This window comes from Takifugu flavidus, chromosome 10 (assembly GCF_003711565.1).
Source record: "Takifugu flavidus isolate HTHZ2018 chromosome 10, ASM371156v2, whole genome shotgun sequence".
Taxonomy (NCBI): domain Eukaryota; kingdom Metazoa; phylum Chordata; class Actinopteri; order Tetraodontiformes; family Tetraodontidae; genus Takifugu; species Takifugu flavidus.
The window spans coordinates 10,825,887-10,847,321 of record NC_079529.1 but is presented as its reverse complement, the minus strand read 5'-3'; the positions used below and the strand labels follow the sequence as shown (position 1 = coordinate 10,847,321).

At 47.3% G+C, this 21,435-nt stretch overlaps 2 protein-coding genes across 2 annotated transcripts in view; both read right to left on the bottom strand.

Moving 5' to 3' along the window:
- Nucleotides 1–462: 462 nt before the first annotated feature.
- bmper (BMP binding endothelial regulator) lies at nt 463–16,425 on the bottom strand. The gene is made up of 16 exons (XM_057045163.1): nt 15,716–16,425; nt 12,827–12,912; nt 8,075–8,174; nt 6,436–6,518; nt 6,147–6,237; nt 5,879–5,961; nt 5,654–5,753; nt 5,438–5,547; nt 5,220–5,354; nt 4,963–5,067; nt 3,049–3,094; nt 2,721–2,887; nt 2,308–2,509; nt 1,885–2,227; nt 1,583–1,713; nt 463–1,418 (listed from the first exon to the last, which is right to left on the bottom strand). Exons 1-16 carry the CDS (start codon nt 15,819–15,821, stop codon nt 1,237–1,239), a joined length of 2,070 nt encoding a protein of 689 aa, XP_056901143.1. The 5' UTR covers nt 15,822–16,425; the 3' UTR covers nt 463–1,236.
- A 4,111-nt stretch (nt 16,426–20,536) lies between these two features.
- Nucleotides 20,537–21,435, bottom strand: part of bbs9 (Bardet-Biedl syndrome 9) — a 72,670-nt gene continuing 71,771 nt past the window's right edge. The window contains 1 exon segment of the mRNA XM_057044512.1: nt 20,537–21,435. This exon segment is cut by the window's right edge and continues 752 nt beyond it. The gene's annotated coding sequence lies outside the window, so the exon portion shown is untranslated.

The window sequence follows — 21,435 nt, the reverse complement described above, 5'->3', positions numbered from 1 at the left end:
GTCGGGGTTCTCTGCTTGACTGATAAAGGACCTTTAGATGGTTTAGTCCGTGTTTGATCATGTTAATCCAACTGGAACTGGCTTGTGTTTTCGGTTGTATTTTAGTTGGTACCGTCACTGTCCAAACAGATCACAAACTGCATAAATTAGCGAAGGCATTTCAGATATTTTGAAGGATGAGGACGCGACTCAAACTAGCTGATACTTTATAGGCTTAATGTAACTATTTTTAGCTTATGATAATAAAATGTGCACTAATACAGCCAGACAAGTTTAATACACTAGAGGTAATAATATTTTATAGGTATTTAATGTACTCACCAAAGAAGCTGCAGAAAATTCCGTTAAAGATGCATCAAACTTCATCTGCAACGTTCTCTGAAACCATAACGAGACAGAAACCTGCATCCATCCCCACACGTGCGCGCGTGCACGGTGCTCCAGCATCATCGATCCTCAAGAGAGTGTTTACTTTTTAATTCTTTTTTTGGAAAATAAAACAGATTTCTGAACTCTGAGTAAAGATTCTTTTGCTCTTCTTTAACGATCACAGAGGTGAAACTTGGGCTGCACTTGGAGCTCAACACAGTACAGAACATTTTCCTGTAGCGGCGCAACAATGGAGTCACATTTTCTCTTCAGTTAACACACAAGTACACAACAAATACATAAATAAACTTGTTTCCCTTTAAATCATTTATAACATTTCTATTCATGATTCTGGCTCCTGCTACGACAACAGACCGATATATAAATTAACACCATCCAAAACAAATAATATTAATAATTAAACAATAATAACAAAAACCTGACTTTCATAGAAATCTGGTTAGCTTACAGTTTACAGATCAAAAGGTCAGTTTGATATGATGCGTCAGAGGTTTCCTGTTCCTGACAGACGTTCAGGCACCGCGTTGGCTCACTCAAGAGTCCTGCGGCCCAAAGCGTGTTCCGGCCGTCCCCGGCAACGTTAGCAACTTTCTTCTGGCAGTCAGAATAATAAAGCCTCTGAGTTCATTTTTCTCCACATCAGTGTCTGGTTGCGATGGATGTGTTGACACCGTGTTGTCCTCCATCATGAACACATAGGTCAGAGGTCAAACGTATTTATGTGGATCAGCGCCCGTCCCTGAAGTGTCTTTGGCTCCATCGCTGTAGCTCGTACCGCCGATGTCACCGCAGCGTTACCCGTCTGCCTCCACCCCTCCCACCCGTCTCCCACCCGCATCACGAAGGTCACCGGCCAGGGCAGGATGTGGGTTTGATGCAGCGTCCCTGGAACAGCACCAGGTTGGCGGGACAGTGGCAGCCGGCCACGCAGGGTTTGTGGCACGGGCCGATCTCGTTCCAGTTATCGCAGGTCTTGGTGCAGCCCGGTCCACAGGTGTCGTACACGGCACCATGTTTACACTGAGTAGCTGGGGGGGGGGAGTCATAAACATATGGATGTTAATCTCAAACTCCGGCTAAAACATGTTGGTCCCCAATAACGACGACCCATAAAGGCATTCAGACATGTTCCACTTTACTCGTAAGGATTCTAAATCCAAACTGAAATAACTCTTCCTGCACTCTCACTCACCCATACAGGTGGTGTCAGCCTTCCAAGGGACAGACACCCCCTCCCTCTCGCAGGCTCGGCTGTAGGCGATGAAGGACTCACAGTAGCAGTTTTTGTGGATCGGACACTCGCACATGTCCGTCACACATGATCTATGAGGATGACAAGAGCATCACAAGGTGGCTGTCATAGCAGCTCTCAGGCTCTGAATCAGGATTTTTCTTTATTTAAGGTGATTCTGGGTCTTTGCAGGGCTGATAGTTGTGTACAGCACCCACATCGCCCTCTAGTGGTCTGTGGAAGCGCGTCCGTGTCTGGCTCACCTGTAAAATGGCGTAAAGTCCACCACACGGTGACACTTCTGGAACTCCCACAGTTTTATCTTCTGACACTCGCGATGGGCCCGGAACTTGACTTTGACGGTGCCGTGGCACAAGAAGGGTGCAGAGCGACGGGGCGGGTGCTGCTGAGAACAAACCTCGTTTCCTTCCACCCGCCACGACTCAGCAAACTCGTCCACGTCAAATTTGAAAAGGCCGTCGCCTCCCATGGTGTCGTCGCGTTTGTGGCCGTTGTAGTTGCCACAGAGGCCGCAGAGGCGTCCGCGCAAGTGCGGGGCGGCTACGACCTCCACAAAACTGTCGCCGTCCCATGTGATCTCCAGACCTGTAAATGAGGTCATCGTCTGCAAACGTGCTGCGAGGCTTCACAGTAAAGAAATGAAATCTGGCGTGTTGGGTCCCGACCTGCGATGGTGGTGAGTTTGAGCAGGTATCCGTCCAGGTCGATGTGCACTCCGGGGCCGTGGTAGGGCAGGGCGATGCGGGTGCCGTTCCGCCGGACCGTCAGGTGCTGATGGAGGCCGAGGGTCAATCCTCCCAGTCGAACCTCAACAGACTGAGTCCAGGAGAAGGAACGTGTCCGCCGGGCGTCATTTTTCACCAGGACCTACAATAAGTAGAGCATGCAGATCGGCTGTCAGGCATGTTTTACCTGTTTTCTATGGGATCAGTGAAAATTCAAACGAGAAAATGAATAAATAAATAAATAAAACGGCCATAGTTCCATACTTTTGGCTCTGCTAAGCTAATCAGTGAGTATTTTTATAATTCACATATAAAATCTAAAATACTTCTGTATTCTGTTGGTAAATATCTACCATGAAGCTGGAGTCTGGGTCGTTAACGATGTTATTCCCTGGTGTACCAGAGGGGGCGCCACCACAGTCACGAGTCAGGATGTACTGGCAGGTTCCCTGAAAGTTAAAGGTTCTCCCGTCGAAGGTGTTGTAGTGAGGATCCCCAAACACTGTGCAGACGCCCGGCTCTGTAGAGAGAAGGAGGAAACCAAAGATGAAATAAAAGTGGTTCAGGGGTTGTGACACACACAGATGGACGTGTGTGTGTGTGTGTGTGTGTGTGTGTGTGTGTGTGATGGTATTGTTTGGAGCTATTTGGGCTTTTGCGTTTCAACCAAGAAAGACTCACTTTCAGTGCAGACGGGACAGCAGCCGGTCCTGTTCAGGATCTTATTCTGTGAGGTGGAGAGGAACACCGTGAGGCTCATGACTGAAAACAGCAGCACAAACAGGTTGAAATCATCCTGAAGCAAAGATCAAGCGCACGCTTCACGTTTTGCTGGGATCCAGATGGAACACGTTTCTGACCAGGACCCCCGCAAAGACCCAGATACTCCAAACTTCAACCACAGCCAGTGTAACAGGAAACGGTGTGTGTGTGTGTGTGTGTGTGTGTGTGTTGTGTGTGTGTGTGTGTGGTGTGTGTGTGTGTGTGTGTATCAGAAGTGCACTTCAGAAGACCCTTTCACACACTTTTCCCTAACCCCGGGGAAGCCCCTCAGTCCCACAAACACTCTTTTTTTCCTTGTCTCTCAGCACTCATCTGTCATCACACACAGACACACACTCAATACACACTCCAGACTCTGAACTTCTGCACAAAGGCCAATCTCTGGCTTTGAAGAGGGCTGCCTTTTGAGAAACCTGGACACACACACACACACACACACACACACACACACACACACACACGGTGACAGAGATTGGTTTTCAAGGACCTAAATATAGGCAATCTCTTCTCTGCTGTCACTCAAACGTCACACAGACAAAAGGCTGTTCGGGGGCTTGATGTCTCCAAAGGGACGTGCGCACTCAGCCGACCTGCTGCTGACGGCACAATGACAGCATCGGAGAGAGTGTGTGACCCTGACAAAGGTCTCTCTCACACACGGACTTTATTTTGAGCTCCACACACTGATATGTTGACACCACCCGTGCAGGTTATAAATTACGGTACATTTGTTACATTAATCGGGGATTAAACCTGGGATTCGAGCCATTTGAAAGTCAAACATTGTCCTCACACTAACCTCCTCTGGACCACGGTGCACTCTGAGTACAGGCGCACACTTGCTCGTACATGAGCACAATTATGTGTGAACGGACAGCACCTGACACGCGAACCCTCCTCTAATCGATCAGAAATGACATCAAAGGGTTTCCAGTAGTCTGACACTGAGGTCAGTTCATGATGGATGACCACACATGTGTTATATTTGGATAATTGGTATGTCCACTGGTATTGGCCCTGGCCCAGTTGGGTCGAGGTGGGTGGGGAGGTGGGATTAGATTAAAGTTAGTGTTCCTCAGCTGTGTTTTCAGTTCTTTCTGTTCACCACCTCCATCAGCGACAGGCGGGGGCTTGTTAGCGGCTGGAAGTGTGTGAAGTTGGACTGACGCCGACGTCGCCTTTGACTGCGTGACCGACGGCGGCCAGGCGGTATGTTAGGAATCCACTCCATCACCCACCGGCCGACAGATGACCCTCGAACAACCTCTGCAACAGGTGAATGCAGCAGGAAAACGTGGCCGCTGCCAACGGTTCACAGAGCGTCTGACAGCCGATTCCACGGTTCTGCTGAGCGGAACATCACTAATGGGCTAACGAGCGGGGGACGCTCTGAAGGAGAAACCCAATAGCTCACTTTAGCCTTGTCCCTTCTGCTCATTATTTCCATCTGCCAAGTTTTTTACATGATTTTATTTTCAGCTCATAGAAAATGTAGATGTATCTTAAATGTATCTGAACGTTTGCAATGGAAGCAACAACTAACTAAAGAACAATCCAGGGTTTGAGCTTCAGAGTTCTATCTGGAATAATCAAGAAAGTGCATTGAAACTCCAGCCCACCAGCAGAGGGCGCTGGAGATGCTGGTCCTCACTTAAGAGAAGCTCCCACTTCATCCTCCCTTTACTTACATGCCGCATATGTCAGAATACTGAACCAAACTGAACTGTTTTTGCATGAAACTGGTGATATTTAATACCGAAAAGAAACGCAGAACCTTGAGGACACTGATTGGCCGAGGGACCCATTACTCACCGAGGGGCAGCTGCTGATTGGCACACACTGTTTGGGTCGACACTCGATGTTTCCCTTCACACAGGCGCAGAGGGTGCAGTTCACAGACGACCACATGTCCCCTTCCTGTTGCACACAACCAAAGATCAGAATGTCCATCCATCCATCCATCCATCACCCATCCATCCATCCATCCATCACCCATCCATCCATTCATCCATCATCCATCCATCCATCATCCATCCATCCATCCATCCATCCATCCATCCATCTCTCACCCTGTAGATCTTGTTGCGGACTCTACAGTACTTCACATCCTCCACCTTCACATAGGACAGGCACTCGTCGCAACACCGGTTGCCATGGCAACTCCCGGGGCGTGAGCACCACCTCTTGCACACCACTGTGGAATCCTGGTGAGACGAAGAAAAGTTGATTTGGGTTGGACAAATGGGCCAAAGGAACTGGAAGATTCAGACAGATTTTCGGGTGGAACCTTGCAGGTGCAGGTGGTGCAGGTGTCGTGGATGAAGGAAGTTCCGTTCTCGTAGACTTCGCTGTGGAACAGACAGCTTCCCAGAGACAGATCGAATACCTTCCTCTGACCTGCCGGGGGCCAGAAGGTGAGTGTGAAGGTGCAGCATCTGCCCTCAGCCCCACTGCGTCCAGAAGAACCAGCACAAACGTTCTGACGTCAAAGTGAGAAACTTACCCAGACATCGCGGACAGCACTGTCCAGGTGGGGTGTGGGTGAGGTGGGCGGGGCATGACAGCACAGGACACGCCTCCTTCATGCAGAGTGTCCGTCCTCCCTGAACCCACACAGATGATTCCCTTTAGAAACTTAAGCTTAAAAAGCAAGAAAACTGTGTAGATGATTTGAGGAGGGGAGGAGGAGTGCGTGTGTGTGTGTGTGTGTGTGTGTGTGTGTACTCACAGTACAGGTGCACTTGATGCAGGGTTTACCCTCAGGACTGAATTCCTCCTTCTCTTTGTACAGGTGACCCTCAAAGATACAACCTTCCAAACAAAAACCGATTAAATAGTCATGTAATGAATCACAAAAACTGTAACAAACTGAGCTAAACTGCGCCGCCTGGTGGACGCGCAGATTTATTTGAATGAAAAGGCCGAGAAAGAATAAAATGCCGTATTAACAGGCGTGGGCAGATGTGAGTGCAGAAGGCGGTTCAGGTGTAACTCACTGGGGCAGGTAGGGCAGCATTTCTTGGGGTGGATTTTGGGGTTCTTGCAGTGGACGACACACTGTGCCTCTGCCTCGGTGATGACGCCTTCCTGTCCCATAACACAAGTGTGGATACTTTGAAAAAGGTTCTTCCAGACCTCTATTCTGTCGTCCCTCTGGTTGCTGTGTCCTCTACACACCTGCGTCTCACCTAAATCTCTATTACTTACACTACCCCCCCCCCCCCCCCCCCCCCACCAACACACATACAAACACACATATGCACACACACACACGAACACACACACCTGGCAGCGCCTGGTTATGCAGGGTTTGGTGGAGGTGGTCCAGGACACTGAGCTGTTATAAGATCGTCCGTCCAACATGCAGCCTAACATACAGAGGAAAAAAGACAGTTTGTTCAGTTTTTGTGCTGTTTTGAATCTGTAAGTTTGTCTGTAACTCCGTGACTGTAATTGACAGCAACTCTGACTACAACTGTAACTCTGACTGTGTGTCAGCTGATAATGTAAGTGTGATGTACATATGAGGGTAAGGGTCAGGAGATCAGAGCAGTTTGGGGTCTGATCAAGGGTTTGCGATGGTCCCTGGGTCATTTTGTGGTCATTTACATGGTTAGATTTCATTCGAAGACCTAATAGTTTGACATTTGTAGTCTCGGGTTGTGAACTCAGCACCACGTGAATATTTTGTTCTTTTTTGTGCAATTTTCTGGAAGTGTGATCAATGTTCAACTCCTAGGAAACCTGATCGGGGCATCGATCTGCTTCCCTGAGCGTAAAACCATCTGACAGTGCAGCAGAGTAGCACAGACCTGATCCAGGCAGAGTTATTCAGAGATGGGGACAGTTTCCTAAACCACACAGATGTTGTCAGATATTTCAGATGAGCACTCGGTTCAGACGGCTCTTCACTTCTTTTACTAAGTGTTATAAAGTTGTGTAATAAAGTTCTGGCCAGAGAAGTTGTTTTAAACCAAACTCCGGCGAATAAATGGATCCAGCCGGACTCTTTAACTGCACCATGATTTCGTCACTCAAAGAAAAATGGTGATTTGACATGTGGGGTAATTTCACAGCGGGGTCATAAATTTGGTCACGGTGGCCACAAGTCGCCCACACAACAGCAAAGTAACAGAAGTTTCCACGGCAACAAGGTGCTTTCCAAGTCTAAGTGGAGCCTGTCACATGTGCGCTAACGAAGTGTTGTAAAAGTCCTGGAATCGCACACAAAAGCATGGCCGGTGAGAACACGTGTGTGTGTGTACACGTTTGTCTGTGTCAGTCAGAGAGAGAGAGCGATTATTTGAAAAATGCCCCAAAACATATAGACATTAATCTGAGAATTAAACAGACTATTAGCAGCACTAATGAGACATTAAAAGCTTTTGTGTTTTTAGCATAAAGATCCATCTTTTGGAAGGTTGGTCAGTGTGTTTATAATCAAGTTAGTGTTGATCTTTGGGGTCTCCACACGTCTGTAGGACTGGAACATGTAAAGGTTCAGGAAAGCTGGATCTGATGTGTGAAACGGAGGAATTTCTGCCGCCTGTAAACCCAACGGTGACCCATTTCTGCAGCCATGCTGTCTCCATACACACAGGCTGTCCTTTGGTCCGTGTGTGTGTGTGTGTGTGTGTGTGTGTGTGTGTGTGTGTGTGTGTGTGTGTGCCCATATGTGAGGTAAATAATATATCTCTACTCCCACAGGTCATATTTAGAACTGGCTGCTTTGGTACTGTACGTAAAGTGGTTCCTGAAGGCCTGTGTGTGTGTGTGTGTGTGTGTGTGTGTGTGTGTGTGTGTGTGGTGTGTGTGTGTGTGTGTGTGTGGTTCCAGTGCCTCTCTGATTCTGCTGTGTAATTACAGTCAGCTCTCGGTGGTGCAGCTGCAGGTACAGTAACGTGGTAGTGGTCATGTGACGTACCTTTACACCGTTCACAGCAGGCTCCCGTCTGCTTCACCACCAGAGCACAGTCCTCCGACACCAGCGGACATTTTTCCTGTTTACAATCGGCTTTCCCATCCTGCAGCAGAGAAGATGACAGGAGGAGACAAACGTCTTCAGCAAACACAGGTAAAACAAATGTAGCTTCATTTGATGACTAGCACTGACGCTGTGGGGGGGTCACACAAAAAACTGACGCTTTTTTAACTCCTGAACGCATCATCCGCAGCACAAGATGGCCGCACTCATAAATTCATTCATGTCCACAGTGAAACTTCACTTCCTGTCTCGTCCTCCAGTGGTCCAGAACCAGCCATGCCAGCGTTATGCTATGGGAGCTCGCCATATTTATGAAGAGTCGACTTTCATGGCTGGAGCTGTGAATTTTCACACCAGTTCAGCCAGTCTCCTGTCGCCCTGACGAGCTCTCTGCGCCGCATCCGGCATCTCAAACAGAGACTGGACGGAATCCGCACTCGTTTAAATGGCTCCACTTTCACACCCAGCTTTTATTGGAGAGCTTATCCACACACTCCAAGTGTGTGTGTGTGTATGTGTGTGTGTTGTTTCACACACTGAGGGTTTATAAAACAGGCTGGCAGGTCTCGTGACTATGTGGCACTGTGGCGGGCGGCCGTGACGAGCACGGATCAAACGAGGACCAAAATAAATGAGTGTGGTTGAATATAGCATCAGGCACAAGGATGAGGTCACAGAGGAGGAATAAACGTCTTTGAACTTTGTGCCTGAACCTGAACACAGGCGAGAAGTTCGTCAAGAAGATCTGCGTTTGCCACATTGGCTGAAGGAATATTCTGTATTCTTCTGTGTAAGAGATCATAATTTACTCGATTTGGTGTTTGAGGACTTTTAATCTGAAAGTTAAAAGCATTCAGAATCTAAGAGCAGCTCCATGTCTGTCATCCATTATTGCAAACACGCTCTCAGTGTTTCTCTCACACTCCGAGCGTGTTTGCAATAATGGATGACAGACATGGAGCTGCTCTTAGATTCTGAATGCTTTTAACTTTCAGATTAAATTTGTAATTTGATATTAAAGTGAAAGTCCTCTCTCTTCTTGATGAACTTCTCGTCTGTGTTCAGCTTCAGCTTCAGAACACAGAACAGGCCCCACCCACACACACACACACACACACACACACACACCTTTTTTCAAGGGTCAAAGGCCTAAACGGGTCACCACACCTTATAAACAGTACCAAAGCTGGTCTGTCGGACACCCCCTCCCCCCACAACACACACACACACACACACACACACACTTGTTAAATAATAATCTCAATGAACATTTCGGTGGTGTCACCTGTCAGCCACTAGCAGGCGCTGGCGTTTACGGTACTTTCTTCTTCACACCATCTTCTCACTCCATTTGTAAATTTACGACCTCATAAACCTAAATACATTGTTAATTTACGGCTCTTTCCTTTGTTTATCATCTCACTTCCTCTCTTCTTGTTTTTCACACTTCCTGTCTGACAGTCATGAAAACATTGGCCTCCGTCTCTCAGTGCCGAAGAGGAACCCTTAGATTTAAAGACCAACTTAAGCCTTTGGACATCGCCCCTCCCAATGCCCCTGAAACCCCCAGCCCTCGTTGCCAGGGTGACCTTTAACCTCTCGCCCCCTCCAAAACAAACAGGTCATGACCCCCTGCCAGCGAGCAGGAGCCGCCGCGGCTTACTGGCGAGACAAGAGGAGAAGGACGCCGATGGGAACCAGCGACACTGCTGAGCTGAGCTGATGTCGGGGTTTACTCATGAAAACATCGCCCCCTGCTGGTCGGAGTAAAAACCAGGTAATCAGAGTACCAGGAATTATTAAGTAATTATAAGTTATTGTGATTTTACACTACAGGAAAGCACCTTTTGTAATATGAAAATGATACTTTAATCCCGAGTGTGTTAAATGTAAACTGACTTTAACTCTCAGAACGTTGGTGCCACCCAAATGAATAAAGAGGAAGGCAAACAATCGGTCCAATATTACCTGAAATTAAGTTCCGGGTTAAGTGCTTTGTTAACTTTTGCCTGAGGTAAGTCGCCTGGATCGCTCCAGCCGTGGTTTATCTGCTCCTCTGAGTCCTCTTCACTGCTTTCATCTCTTTCTTTAATGCTTCTGTCTGGCTGCTGCTTCATTTATCAGGAAAACGTCGCTCCTCTTGTATTGATCAGCTACTGTTTGTGAAAGGAAGTGACCTCTGACCCCTTCTAACATCGATCAGATTCCGAGTGTAAAACTGTGTTTTGTTAATGTGGAATGTTTGTTTGATTGATTCACAAGCTACTATGACCTCTGACCTTTGAGCCCCGCGGAATAAATCCCAGATGATGTCAGCAGATTAAACTGATAAATTATTCATGTATTTAGTACATTTGTTGATTTCAGTCAGAATTCTTTGACAATTTTGAAACTTCTGTTTATCATTTTGTTTGTCACTATTTTGCAGGAACATTTTTGAGCCAAATGATTTACTTTTACTTCAGAAAATTTGTTTCATTGTCCTGGTTTATTAGTTTCTTTACATTATTTTAAGGGTGATATTTAATAATAAAGTCCAGAACTCTTAATTCAAACTCAGCATTTGTCAGACTAAAATATTTCCATAATTTGTATGTTTAAAAAAAAAGATTTATTATTTTTAATAAAAAAAATCAGATGAATTATTTTTAATTGTAATATTTAAAAATAGTATCTAAAGTAGTATATATTTAGAATATATGGTACCTAAATTTGATTAATGAACAAATAATTTTGCTGATATTTAAAATAATTAAATGTAGTATCAGAGTATCAGAGCGTTAAATCTTACTGACAATATGATGACGTGCATAAAGTGCACAATTAATCAGTGCTGTTCTTCTGTATGTGAATATGATTAAGAATAAGTAATGAGATGTATTAATTACATAATTATAACAATCCTATATTGTTTTGTAAGTTATTTCTGGATATGATTTCCACAAAGAGGAAACAAATATTCCCGGGCGATGAGAGAAAGAAGCTGATCTGTGGGTGAGCAAGAGGAGGAAGAGTCGATGACGGAGTGGAAAAACGACATGGAGATGAACAGACGGATACACCAGGACGATGAAGGGGTGACTGAGAGGGACCGACTCCCTCCGAGATAACAGATCGTCAAGGCGACCGACCTGTCAGTCAGTCTGTCAGCCACATCCACTCCTGGCCCCATTACAGCGTTCGGCCTCACCCTGACACGCACAATAGCTCCTCTGTATGTCAGGGTGTATGTGTGTGTGTGTGTGTGTGTGTGAGCCTTTAGAAGGTTCCCTGGACCAACTGGAGCGCCAACCAGCCCCCCACTCCCCCAAATCCACCCCTGCCCCCTCCATGTATGAGTGACACTGGAGCCACGATGGCTCACCAACCCCCCTAAAGACGGAACGGCGACACAGAAAATCTGCCTTTCAGGGGGATGAAGGAAGAGGAAGTGGAATAAATGAAAAAGAACCTCATTCATTCTTACTTTAACCTTGACGTCACGTGACAGATCCGTCAGCGTGATCAAATGGATCAAACGGGAACTGCAGAAAAGAATCACTGCAGTTCGGAGGGACGAAGCAGCAAATCGGATAAAACGCAAGAGTCAAAGTCAAAGTTAACCAAAGAAATACTTTAACCAGTTTTGAGGAGTGTGTGTGTGTGTGTGTGTGTGTGCGTGCGTGTGTGCGTGTGTGTGTGAGCAGGCTAAAGCAGAGATGAAAGTCTACCCATTGGCTGCTGATGACTGATACCATTCAGCGAGACTCTGGCTGATGTCTGCCTGATAACGGAGGACGTCTCCTCTCAGCAGCCAACCAGGAACCAGCAAAACAAACTCTTCACAATTCGGAAGGAAAAGATGATGAAAGTCCAACTTTCAAGCATAATTAAAAACTTCTGCTGGATTCTCCTCTTATTTTCCCTCTTGTCAACACTGACTCATTCAACTTCATTTTGAATTAAAAAATGAAAAACCCGACCTGCTCACTAACAAACAGATCAGCGGATCTGAGCGCGCGTCTATCTGGGACCTTGATGGCTAAAAGGTATTGGCTGTTGTTAAATGGTCACAAACAATCTCAGAAATGCTGCTTATCAGGTCCAATAATCAGTCAGTGATCGTCACAAAGTCGGCTGAAATGGACCCTAAAACTGCTCCATGTGAAATGGATAAAAGACGGACGCTCCAGGCTCTCCAGCCAATCACAAAGAAGCAACACGACTGTGCACACGCCGACACGCAGCTCTGGTGTTCACGCCCGTGCACTTCCTGGAGGCAGCGAGACAGAAGCCCTTGTTGCTCCCTCTTCATCCCCTTAAACAAAGACCCCGACAGCAGCGGCTGGTTCGGCTCAGGAGTCAGAGCGCACGTGTTCCAGACAGAGTCATCCCCTCATGTTTTGTAGGCTGTTTTAAGAGCTGGGCAGAGCCGGCCTGAGCCGGGCTGAGCCGGCCTGAGCCGGGCTGAGCCAGGACAGCGTGACGACAGACGATAGAAAGCCACATGCTCAGAATGCTGATGGAGCTCAGGTTCAGGAGTCTCACCGGCCCAAAGGTCTTCTGATAAGAACCACCTGAACAATCAGCTCGGCAAATAGCAGTATCGCTGCGTGAGGAGGCTGATTGGGAAACCTGAAGAAGCGGCTCAAGGCACAATGGTCGCCGTGGAAACCGTTTAATGGAGTGAAACACAAGATGCACACTTCCTACCAGACACACGCAGGTGATGCAGGGATTGTCGGTGATGTTCGGGATGTGGAGGACTTCTCCTTCATTCTCACAGCTGGCCTCCGTCCCTGCAAACACAGAGCATTATCATTAGCATTATCAGTGTAGTCTGATGGTTGTTCTCTCTGCCCTGGTCACCAATGTCCAGCCAGAGTCTACAGCCCCCACAGATGGAGAAACAACAGTAGAATCCATGTTGATGTAATCAAACCTTAAAATTAAAACATTGTTAAACTGTTATGATGCCCACTAGTGGTCAGAAGCCTGTTATTAACTGTGTGTGTGTGTGTGTGTGTGTGTGTGTGTGTGTGTGTGTGTGTGTGTGTGTGTGTGTGTGTGTGTGTGTGTGTGTGTGTTTCGACTGTCCTTTTCGTCCGTCCAGGTTAAAGTGGTTGGATTTAAACTGAGGTCTTAAAAGCATGAGTCAGTCGCTTTGTTACGAGAGCAAATGTAACCTGAACCAACTGCAGGAAACGACCCCAAACCCTCGACTTTATGGGCAGAAACAGACAGATGTCAACATCTCGCTGGCAACAGCCCGGCGAGCTGCAGCAGTCACGCCGGGGAGCGAGCCCGCCGCTCGCTCCATCGCCCAGGTTTGTTTGGACTCCAATGACGACTTCCTTCCCCCGAGGAAGTTCGCTGGTCTGGAGGTAAAGCCCCAACCCTGACTGACCCCTGTGAGTGTCAAACTACTTCCTGTTTCTGCTTGAATATCTTCCTGTCGATCTTATCTTTCTGCTGAGAACTCCTCTAAATGAGCTGCTGCGGCACATTTCATGCTAACACAACTTTCTGGCTGCAACTTTGGGCCCGTATTCATTCGAATCCTTATGCAACGCAGCTCAACACGTCTTAATTACACATTTGTGGCCACAGAAACAAACTGGATCCTGAGGGAACCTTCGGTCCTTCCAGCATTCCTGAGCCACCACACGTCCGGATCCTTTACCCTCCTTTACCATGTACGTGTAATTCAGATCATCAAGCCGCCGTGTTGGTGGTGTCACATCGTCCATCACATGACCTGGTTCATCACAACTCAGAATAACTGGGTTCACTCTCGACAACAACTCAAGCCGGGCCAAGCGGAACCGAGCCGCCTCGTCTCCGGGCTCAGTAGAAAAGCCGTCTCTGGATTGAGGCAGAGCAGACGAACCCTGTCGACTCCACCACTGCTGTAAAATTTACAGCCTTCGAGTATAATTAAACTAGCAGGGCTGTAAGTGAGGGGGCTGGGGGGGCTGGGGGGGGGGGGGGGGGGGGGGTCCTCCGCTCTCATCTGTACGGGTCTCAGTAGTTAAAAATAAAAATGTTATTCTCATTAAAGTGAATCTAACATAAATCTGTTGTTTGAAAGTGTAAATAATAAAAATTCCAATTCCTACTGATCAGATTTTATTTTTACTGGTTAGTCTAAAGGATTAAAATGACCAAAGATTTTATTCAGTCAAATGTGAATTTGTGCTTATTTGAATCCAACAAATTGCAGCTGTTACTTTTACATTTAACTCTTTTTGTCATTTTGTTATTTAGCAGAAGAATTGAATCAGTTAGCCGACTATTTATAATCTTTGATGATCCTTGTTTGGATGGTTCAGGCTGTACTTTTGCTTTTATTTAAACCAGTTGAACAGTTTAGTGACTCAGGAAACCTTAACTCCATCGTCTCTTTGATTCAACTCTTTCTTTGCTATTTTCTAAAGGGTGAAATGAAAGAGGGAGTAAAAGCCCGAATGATAAGGAAGATGAAAGATTTCCAGTCTTATCAGCTGGTTTCCTGCTGGTGTGTGAAGTTCTGTCAAGTTGTGGCCGCTGATCCAGTGACGCTGCTCAGGCCAACCCGCTGACCTCAACACCCGCCGCTCCACCTGCTGCCGTGACACATTCAAACACTCGGCTGCAAGAACTCAAACCACCCAGAACCTTCTGGTCTGTGGTTCAGCCCACAATAGACAGCGAGCATGTCTGGGATACCAGGTGGAGGAACATGATCCGCCGGGATCAGAGGCTCCTCGGCACACACAGGCAGGTCGCTGCTTCTCAGAATCCTCCTGCTCTCGGTTCTGTCACACGTTCTGGACTAGAGACGCTCATCTGGTTCAGGTTTGGTTCCCTGATTCCCATCTTAGCTTCAGGAGCAGCAGAGCTGATTCTTATCAGCTCGCCAACAGAAACCTTCTGATTTGTGATGAGGAAACTCCACCAAACGTCACTGGAGATTTCTGGAGGAGCTCAAATCCAATGAGTGCTAAAGGACTTTCCTCAAAGGAAAGATGGATCAGATCAGTGTCAGCACCCGCCCGGCGCGCCGCGGCTGCAGGAGCGCGCGTACATCGGGACAGACGCGCTCACCGCTCAGGAAAGTGGTTTTCACCTTCCAGCCTGATTTGAAGTAGAAAGCTGCTTAAATGTCTCGCGCGCTTAACCAACAATTTCTCTAATGCTGTAATTTGCGTGCTGCTTCCCTCAAATATCATATTTATTTCGATGCCGTGACAAAAAGCCAAGAATAAAGAGGCAGACAACCAGTCCCGCAGTCCAAATAATTCAGACATTTAGATTTTATAACATAAACTAAAATTACGAATATGCTCAGATCCGTAAAAAAGCGAGGAAAAGGTGCTTTCGCCGATTAAAGCCGCCGTTTCCTCCTGATGTTCCTGCAGGGTTCCAACTGCCTCCCCTCACAGCCGAGCTGACCACCAAATTAACTCAGGCCACATGTCAGACTTTGATTCTGGTGGAATAAAAACAGACCGAGGCAGTGCGGAGACGCGGCGCACCAAGCAACCAGGGTTTGGGCAGCTTTTACGCACGGTGGGCGTTGTGATGTGTTATTATGAAGCCGTGTGATCCCTGTAATCATACCTGTAATTAGCGGCGAGGAAGGCCGGGGCGTTTGGAGCAGCAGCAGCAAGCAGAGAAAAAGCCTACAGGTGGACCAGGAGGAAGAGTTCCAGCAGCGGTGCGTCATCCTCGGCTGCTCAACAAACGGCGTCCGGCGTAAGAATAAAGGAGTAAAAATATTCAATCCAATTGAAAAACGGGTTAAATCAAAAGATCCAGGCTCCCTTGGGGTTTTTCCAGGTCCCTACTCTCTTAGTGTCGGAATGTAAAGCAGCAATCAGCGTGGACGCGCGGTGATCACGCCGAAATTAAAATGACAAAAACGCGCTCCGCAGGCAGGAGACAGCGCGGCTGCCGCGGACCGGAGAGCGGCGAGGAGGTGCGGGCATGTCAAGAGTCCCGAGCGGAGGAGAGTTCTGAGCTTCAGTGGTGGATCTTTTCTCCGGTGAACAAAACAGAAGCAGAGGGTGTGAGGAGGACTCGTTGTCCGGGAGCGAAGCCGCTGAAACACCCGGAGACACTGATGCTCAACGAGAAGTGTGAGGAGCGCAGTCAGGAGCCGACGGCCGCTTCTGTGTGAGCTCTGTTGAGGAGTCGACCGGCCTCTCCTCCTCCCTCTCTGGTATTAAAGCGAACCTGTGGTGTCGGAGCACCACAGAGCCAGAAAGTACTGCCTCCTCCCTCAGACCCGGGACCTCCTCTTCACTCCAGACCTTTTCTCAACCTCATTCAAATCCTCCAGATCCTCACTGGTCCTCTGTTTCAGACTTCTCTCCCAGACATTCACCTCCTCTCCCTCCCTGCAGAGCTTTTCCAAAACCCCCACCGCTGTTAGTTTTAGTTTTCTATATTTTCATGTCTCTGCTCCATCCGTGTGTGTGTGTGTGTGTGTGTGTGTGTGTGTGTGTGTGTGTGTGTGTGTGTGTGTTGTGTGTGTGTGTGTGTGTGTGTGAGCGAGAGAAAGCGAGAGAGATCTGGGGTCCAGTTTCAAGACCGAGAGCCGCAGGAGCTACATGTGCTTCATGTTTCTGCGTTGTAAATTTAAGGGTTTTTGGCACAGAAGAGAAGCAGAAAAGAAGAAGCAGCAGGTCTGAAGTCAAGTGCAACCTAAGAGTGTCTTCTGCAGAGACACACTCTTCCTCTGGAGTCTTTCTGTTCAGATGCTCTGGAATCCAGTGTCTCACTTTAGTTAAAACGAGCAAAACCAACCAAAGCTGGAAGCCGCTGACTCCATGTTTTCCTGGTGTGAAGAAAAATCCTCATTTCTGCCTGAAACAGGAGGAAAAAAACCCTCTGTCCTGTTGCAACATGTCCACACTTAGAGGAACAGGTCAAGGTCTGGTGAAGAACGGTGACCTGCACAGCTGAGCTGCTGCCTGTGAGGCAGCTTCCATCATCCACCTCCAACGTTCAGCTTCAGCTTTATTCTTCTGTCCCACCCTTCAGCTCCTCCACAGAGCAGAGCAGAGCAGAGCAGAGCAGAGCAGAGCAGAGCAGAGCAGAGGAGGGTGGTAGAGCAGCAGCTTAAAGAATACCTCAGGAACCCGTTTCACTTCGTAACAAACAAGCAGAAGGATTTTTAGGTGAACACCGAGGGACTTTTTTTAACCCCACTCTGAGGTCTGAGCTTTTCCAACTGCTCCAACCTTTCAAGAGCAGATTCCTGGAGACCCTGAAATAATCTGAACATATGATCCACATATGATTGCAATTATCTGATGATAAATGTCCCATAAAAACACATATGGAGTTCTGTGCACTTTGGATAAGTTCTTTCATATGACCCCCCCCCCCCCCCCCCCCACTTCGCTCTTCAGCACCTGAAGAACGTTTAATCTTGACTTTAAATATTGTTTATTCTTACGTTTGAGTTCAGCAGTGGTGCAAAAAAATTGGATAGACAACAAAAACAAGTCTGTAGCTCAAACCAACGAACTAGAAAACAAACAGATTTATGATCATCTGGTTTCATCGCCGTTCTATTTTATTCATGTCTAAAGGGTAACGTAGAAATGATCCATTTGCTAAGTTATTGCCCAAATTATCTTTAATTAAACCTGAAACAATTTTCCAGGTTGATTTATAAATAGAAAAGATCTTGGCCTCAACAACTCTGTTTAAGTATTGTCTTCCCATAAATCTACAGTTTGGAATCAACTTCAAGGCCTCGAGTAACAGGAGGTGTGTGAGTGTGTGTGTGTGTGTGTGTGTGTCCGCGGCTCTTTAAAGTGAAGTTTGTCAGAAGCTCAGAAGAGCAGCAAAAGCGAGTCTTCAAAGACCTAATTAGGACCCACCCAGCAGCTTTTAACCGAGTCGCTCTGCACTGCTGCAAACTGGAGATAGTAGGCAGGCAGCACTGGTGTGTGTGTGTGTGCGTGTGTGTGTGTGTGTGTGTGTGTGTGCGTGTGTGTGTGTGTGTGAGTGTGTGTGTGTGCGTAGACAGAGTGCATCTGTTAGAGTCCTACAGATACAGACTGAAGGTGCGCATTTATCAGGCGTGTGGCGCGTCTTCATGACTGAGTTGAAGTTCCGTAAATATCCTCCACCAGGTGGCGACAGAGAGGCGGCGGTACCTGCTCCAGGGTTTCGTGTCTGTCCGAGTTGCCCATTGTAGATAAGGACATGACACATTTCAGTGTAAATGTGTCAAATCAGTTTGATTGAAGAAGAAGCCTGAATATCAAACTGGAGGTGGGTGCGTTGGGGTGGGGGAGAAGCATCCTGCGGCCTTCAGGCAGATCGCACACGAGAGACAGGGCCACCGGGTTAAAGCTGCATGTAGCCGGCAGGTCTGTGTCTACAAGGCTGGGGGGCGGGGGGGGTCGATCCCAGCTGTCCCTGCTGGCCCAAAAAGACACGGACATCCCATTTCCACATCAGCAGCATCTCCATGAAACGCCTCCTGGATGATGCCATCAACACACTGTATGGCGGCGTCAGTGAGACGTGTGGTCTGACTCAGCTTTTCAAGATGCAGGTGATGAAATCAGGCAAATAACAACTGGCAGCCTTCCACGATGGAGCCCTGTCACTAGCATTTAGCAGCTAAAGTGGTTTAGCCTCCTCTCGCTGATGGGTGTGGTCAGTTTTTGGTCAGACAGTTTGCTGACTTGAATGAAAGAGTCACAAACAGCCATTTAAGAGCTTTAGTTCTACATTTGCACACAGCGAGGACTCTAAAAGTAGCTGATGTCACGAAACCTTTAGGATGAGTAAAGTCTAAAATAGTAAAACGACCACATTTTTTTTATGTGTCTGAAATGTTATAGTTTAAACATGTTTCGGCGGCGGTGTCTTTTTAATTGCTGGATTTCAGAAGAACTGGCAGAAAGCTACATGTCTGAATTTGCAAAAGTACTAATTAAGAGAACCATTTGTGTGCATGTGTATGAAGCTTTCTGCCCCACGTATGCAGCAGCTGCATCGGACGGGACCGACCAGGGAATCTGGTTTGTATTTCGCATCATTTGACAGAGATTTTGCATTAGTTTGCAAAAACCTTTATCCGCTGTTGATGTTTCCTCGGCCTGTCTGCATCTTTACCTGCTGCTCTAACAAGGCTGGTTCCTGGAGGCATCAATAAAGTTTGGCCCTGTGTTGATGTGTGTGACCTGTAACAAAAAAAAACTCTACTGGGATGTGAATGAAACGTTGTCCTTTGGAACCTCGGAGATCAAAACATGGGATGAACACTCTTAATAGGCCCAAGTGGCAGAATGTTGCTGATTCAGCAGATCTGCTTCATAAAAGTTACAGCAATTATCCAGTTTGTTTACGTCTTCCACCCCGCAGACAAAAATAAGACATAAAACGCTGCCGGCTCCTTCACGCCTCAAACCAAACTTCATTTTTATAACACTGCCAGAACGGTTGCGGCTCCCTTTCACTTTGACTGTTTTGCTTTTGCTGCGTGATGCGTCGCCGCGTTTGGCCGTTAATTCCATCACAGCTGGTTTAGTGAGGGCGAGAACAGGGGAAATATAAAAAGCAGAGAACAGCCACGCTGCTGCAGGAAAGTTAATATGCTGAGTGCAAAAGGGAGAATTAAGTAGATCAAGAGGGGGAAAAGATGCTGAAAATGTTGGACGAGTATCGAGTGAGTTCTGATGTAAATAAAGGAAAGATAAATCACCTAAATGGAGGGAGTGATGAGAGAACATTAGGAGGGGAAAGACATGAGGCATGAAAGCTTTGGGGGAGGATAAAGTTGGTCGTGAGAGTTTGGAGTTGATGTAAAATCTCCGTCAACAGAGATGAAAGTGAAGGTAAGAGATGAAAACATGAGCTCACAGTGAGTGATGGAGGGAGGGAGGCGGACAAAAACCAGAGAGGAGTGTTTACGGGAGTGGAACCGTATCTGCATGCACGCACAACGCTGACCTCGCCACGGCCGCCCCACAGACAGGAGAGAAAACACGAGCAGCTCCGCTCCAGAGGCCGGCAGGTCGGGTCCTCGGTCCTCTTCCTCACACGGCTGTTCGCAGCTTCCCTTCTACACCCGTGGCGTCCCCGAGGAGCAGGAGATGAGGAGATGATACACTGATGTATGGATGAGCTCACCCTCCACGTCTGAAGCCGCCGCGCTCTCAATCTCTTCCAGCTGGGATTCCTCTCATCTGGGAGCTGCTAACGGCTGCTGGAACCTTTGAAATCTGCGCGTGCGTCGCAGCCTTGATGTGTAGCTGAGAAGTGTCGGACGCCCCAAACAAACATGGTGCCGTGACACTCCAACTGGTTGGAAATAACCAGGAGAATGTCGGCTAATGATGCTAATCATGAGCTAATGCTGCCCCTGCTCCCATGAAAAAAAGAGCAAAAGGAAAGACTCAAGGACAAAAACCGTCCCTTCAATAACGCGGTGACTTTTATTAGGAAACGTCTCATGAATTACACTTGTTTGTCATCATCAGGCTGTTCTAGGGTGTTCCTGTAGAGTACAGTCGGCGAAGGAGCAGGAAGAAGAGCCGCGATCGGACAGACGTTCCTGCAGCTGGAGCTGGAACTGTCGTCTCCAGCCCGAGTCCGGCAGAGGCCCAGAAAGAATGTGGGAGTGTTTGTGTGTGTTTGCTCAGAGTTTTACATTTCTGCAGTGAAAAAGAAAAGCATTTAGTAACCCGATAGCTCCGACATAAACAGGATCTGCCGGGAGAAGCTGTCAAACAGGGACGTATGTGTTCCCGACCGCACTTTATCTACATTTTGTTCCGTTTGGACAAACAGTGTCGACCTTGTCTGAGAGGGAAAAGACAGATTAGGTCCACAAATGTTTGGATTAAAAGCTGCTGGTATATTTCCTAAAAGTTCCGCCTTTAAACGGCGCTATTATATTTAGGTCTAAACCTGTGAACTTCTAAAAAAAAAAAAAAGTAAAATGGTTTTTTTTTATACTCTACAAAAATTGTCACTATAAAAGAAAATGTACACATTTATAACAACAGGACTTCTTTGCTTTTTTCAGGAAATGTTTGTTCGGATTGACAAAAAGTTTCACGCCGGCATCACAGAAACGCCCTTTCAGGTTCTGTTCTCCCACACGTTCCTTCAGGAGGAGCTCAGGAACTCTAAGGTGGGGCCGTAGAGTTGTTAGGGACCCTTTAATGAAAATCAGCACTTTCCTCCCTTCTCTCCATCCTCCAAAGGTTTGGAGAGTTCCTGTGATTGAGGGATGACGTCGGAGAAGACAGAAGAGCTCCAAACGTGTGGTGGCTGCATTTAGCTGCAAGTGGTGGAGGTTTGCTGGA

Excerpts from the sequence above, each read along its gene's own strand:
- bmper (XM_057045163.1), bottom strand. The coding sequence starts at position 15,821 with ATGACGCACCGCTGCTGGAACTCTTCCTCCTGGTCCACCTGTAGGCTT. Across the intron at positions 8,175-12,826 it reads GCATCACCTGCGTGTGTCTG|GATGGGAAAGCCGATTGTAA; the intron begins GTAGGAAGTGTG and ends TCTCTGCTGCAG. Across the intron at positions 5,355-5,437 it reads GCACCACCTGCACCTGCAAG|GATTCCACAGTGGTGTGCAA; the intron begins GTTCCACCCGAA and ends TCGTCTCACCAG.